The 4,065-nt window shown below is 50.3% G+C and overlaps 1 protein-coding gene across 3 annotated transcripts in view; it reads left to right on the forward strand.

Annotated features, from left to right (window-relative positions):
* Positions 1-34: 34 nt before the first annotated feature.
* FAM179B (family with sequence similarity 179 member B) overlaps positions 35-4,065 on the forward strand; it is a 74,609-nt gene continuing 70,578 nt past the window's right edge. For 2 of the 3 annotated variants that reach the window (XM_019503512.1, XM_019503676.1), the window contains exon 1: positions 36-993. In XM_019503512.1, coding sequence (XP_019359057.1) covers positions 319-993 — 675 coding nt within the window. In that variant the 5' untranslated portion in view covers positions 36-318. Of the gene's footprint in view, positions 994-4,065 lie in introns of all 3 variants that reach the window. The other variant, XM_019503598.1, reaches the window with a different exon arrangement.

Consider the following 4,065-nt stretch of genomic DNA (forward strand, 5'->3'; position numbering starts at 1 on the left):
CTGGACCACGACGACTACCGGCGGCGCGCGCAGGCCGTGGAGGAGCTGCGGCAGGTGCTGGCAGATGCGCCGGCCTCGGCGCTGGCCGCCGTGCCCGCCACCGCCTTGCTGGGCCTCGTCAGCTTCCTCTACACGCTGCTGGACGACGCCAATTTCAAGGTGGTGCTGGGTGCCCTGCAGGTCTCGCACCTGCTGGCCCACCGCCTGGGCGCCCGGGCCGAGGCACTGCTGGGCCCGCTGGTGGCGGCAGCCGCCAAGGTACTGGGCGACAACAAGCTGGCCATCCGGCAGGAGTACCGGCGCCTGCTGCTGCGCCTCATGAAGGCGGCGGGGCCGCAGCGAGTGCTGGCCCTGCTGCTGCGGCCCGAGCACCTGTGCCACAAGAACTCCAAGGTGCGCGAAGAGGTGCTGAACGTCTGCATCGGGGCGCTGCTGGCCCACCCCGCCCGTGACTTCGACTTGCCACAGCTGGCAGCTGGCTTGGCACCCGCCCTGGTGGATGGTAAGCGCCGGGTGCGCCATGCCGCCCTGGAGGCCTTTGCTGTGCTGGCCTCAGCCATGGGGCCAGGCAATGCTGAGCTCCTCTTCAAGGCGGTGGACTCTGTGGAGCTGCAGGAGGATGGGGATGGTGTGATGCACGCTGTGCAGGCCCGACTAGCCAGGAAGACCTTGCCCAAGCTGACGGAGCAGGGGTTCGTGGAGTATGCGGTGCCCCTGCCGTCCTCGGCCCACGGGCGGGCATCCCACCTGCCCCCTGGCGCTGACACGGATTGGTTGTTGGCAGGCAACAGGACTCAGAGCGCACACAGTTACTGTGGGGATTGTGCGAGGGGGGAGGTGGCGCCAAACTCGGGCGCGCACAGCGTGTACACTGATCAGGGGACATGTCCCCGAAGAGTCTTAAGTGCAGGGAAAGGGAAAAACAAGCTGCCTTGGGAAAACGAGCATGCCGGCTCAGGAAACAAGGCACCTCTTGTAAAAGGTGTTGAGCAGGTAGGTGCCCTCTTCGCTCACTTAATGAGGGGGGCGGCTGTTTGTTTCTGTGAAGGGCCTGCCACGTCAGGGCACGAGAAATTAAATGGATGGCGTTAGCAGTAAGATGCTTTTATTTCACAGATGAGAGAACTGACCTGAGGAAGTCAAGTGTGTTGCAGAAAGTCAAGTGCAGTCGGTGGCAGACAGAGGAGTGGGCAAAACTTCTGTGTCATGCCAAAAAAAAAAGTCAAACTTCGAATGTCTTTCTTCCAAGGGCAAAGAGTTAATATTAGGGGGAAACTTCCATTTTCCATCTATGTGAAAAGCAAGGGCCTTCCTGGTGATTTATGTGTTGAACAGTATAGTTGGGAGAGAAGTTAGACAGGCTTTTATGTCTGAAAGCTTGTCTTGCCTCTCTCCCAACTGTACTGTTGATCCAATAAAAGTTATTGCCAAAAACCCCTCTGCTTCTCATGTCCTGGACTATGATGGCTACAGTTTCCATCAAAGCACAGAAGCCTGTGTGTGTATAAGCTGTAAAGGGAATGTCTGAGATCCTCTGGTGGAAGGGAAATGGTTTTGATTATGGCTGTGTACAGAGCTTGGGAGTACTTCTGTAGCTTTTGCTTTTGACAGAGTGGTGAACTGTAGTATCACGCTAAATACTTGGGCTGGATCACTTGAATGGCATTTGGCTCGGAGTCTCCCTTAGTGGGAAAAGTTTAGGTCAAGGTTACATGTTCTTGGTAACCCCAGCCTCAGTTTGACCACTTTTCATAGAGTCATCTCTGAGGGTGAGTTTAACCCCCACAAATTACTCTTGTCCAAGATCATTTCAGTCCTTTAATCTCTTACTAGATAACATTTTCTTTACACAACAGGAATGTGGTGGGTGTTCTTGCAAACTGAACCCTTCTGCTAAGACCTTATTAATTAAAAACCTGTTCAAGTGTGGTTTGTTCTCCAAACAAATAACTCAGATTTTCTAACAATCAAGATGTGATTTAGAGAATTATTCAATTAAAAAAACCTCAAGTCACACTTAGAAGCAGTACTTACGTAATTGAGAACTAAGGAAGTGCAGGTATCTAAACTCTCTACATTCTTGTGCTTCTGTCCCAAGTGCATGCCCTTCTGTCATGCTCCATTTGTATGGGCAGCATATGAGCAATGCACTGGGAGTGCTGCCTGTGCTGCTGTTGCTGCACTTAATTAAGTGCCTGTTCCCTGAAGACCTTGATGTTGTAGAAAGAATGACCACAGGACTTGGTTTGGTGATAAAGGCCCTGCCAAGTTGATTACCTGTGAAGCATGTCTTTGCTAATGTACATGACCAATGGGTTACAAGGTGCTGGCCCTGGAGGCTTGTGTGAAGGTGCAGGTACAACATGCATTTTGCGTCCCTGAGGTCAATGTGCAGTTCCAAGGGGTTTCCGAGTTCTCCTTTTGTGCAGTGATCACAGCAAAATCTGTATGTCGTACACATCCTGTTCTTTGTATTTGCACTGTATTACCAAGGTCCTCCTACTCCATGTGCAAAGCATCCTTCTCATTGTACATCCCACTGTAATCTCGTGTGTTTTAGACTATCCAGTACCAACCTTGTTACTTAATAAATCTGCACAACCAAATCATGTTCAGGAAATTCACGTTCATAGATAATTTAAACTTGTGTAAGCAGTTTGTGTATGGGGCACAGCTCCAGTGAGGACTGCACCCCCTAATTAAACCTCTGTACATAATGGAACCCCTGAGAACTTTAAGGAATTAGGGTCTCCCATGTGCCTGTATCTTTATATGAAGTGATTTTTAGGTCTCATAAAACTTTCAGACTGGCAGTACCAGGCACAGAAGTCCTGTGTTTATCCACAGGGCAGATATAGTTCAGATAACCACTTTGCTGATTTGCAGGTACCATCTCTGTGGATAAGAATGTCGTTAACTTTTGATTTTCATCATCATTTCTAAGATAACTAGCAATTAATGCAGATTGAGACGATGATGGCTAATTGCAAGTGTGCCACTGGTAAGCCATAACATACAACTTGGTTTAGTTTACAATATAGTGATAATTTTGATTTCTTTAATGGGCATTGTCAGTTCAAGAGACTGACCTCTCCATGACCTCATAATTGGTTGCTGTGAATACAGTTCTAAAACTTTTTAAGTGTGTGTGTTCTTTCAAGAGTGGCCATATTGGATTCCTGTATGTTGATATGATTTCCAACACAGGGCTCCACTTGCAAAACAGTGGGGAAAAGTAGCCATGTTGATGGCAGTTAAGACTAAAGGTTTCTGTTCAACCACAGAGCTGGTAAATGTGGTCAAGAATGGTGTCAGTTCCCTGTACACTGCCACTGTTAACCTGTCTCATTTGATTTGGAGAAACAACTCAGTGGGGAGAGAATAATTTAGTAATTTATTCTTCAATATCCATGGCCTCTTTGATGTGACTTTTGAAGAGGTGGCCACGTGTGATCTGGACACATACCTGTAAAGGCCTAGTTGAGACTAAACTGTCTGGAAAACAACAGAAATACCAACTAGCTTTTTAGAGTACTCTTACTTGGGCATGGACAAAATATGGCCCATGGGCTGGATATGAGCCACCAAAAGATTCTTTCTGGCCCATATCGGGTCCCTTGGCCTTGCCAGGTGCATGGGTCAGCCTGGTCTGTAGTGCATGTGGCCAGTCCCACTGCCCCAGGCACAGAGGTGCCACCGGGCATGGAATGCAGCCTGCCCTATCCCTGGGCAAACCAGGAGCTGTAGTCTATAGGATGGGGGCAGCGTGGTAGCCGGACTTGTCTTCCTAGGAGCCCCCACAGTGGTAGCTTCTGGTTGCTGCTGTCATTGTTGCCGCTGCTGCTGCTTGACCTGGCCCTGCTGCCCAGGCACCCCGACATGTCCACCCAACACTGGGAATACCAGATGGAGTGAGTGGGCAAGTGGGAGAGGTCCCCATTGAGACTGGCCTGGGACACCCCTTCCCCCCCCCGGGGCATGCTTAACTGGGCAGATGGGATTGGGCTGTGGGTGGGTGAGGAGTGACAGCTGGGACAGGATTGTGGTGCAGGTGCAGGGACAGGT

The sequence above is a fragment of the Gavialis gangeticus genome, unplaced genomic scaffold (genome assembly GCF_001723915.1).
Source record: "Gavialis gangeticus isolate Ggan-Ray unplaced genomic scaffold, GavGan_comp1, whole genome shotgun sequence".
Lineage (NCBI taxonomy): Eukaryota > Metazoa > Chordata > Crocodylia > Gavialidae > Gavialis > Gavialis gangeticus.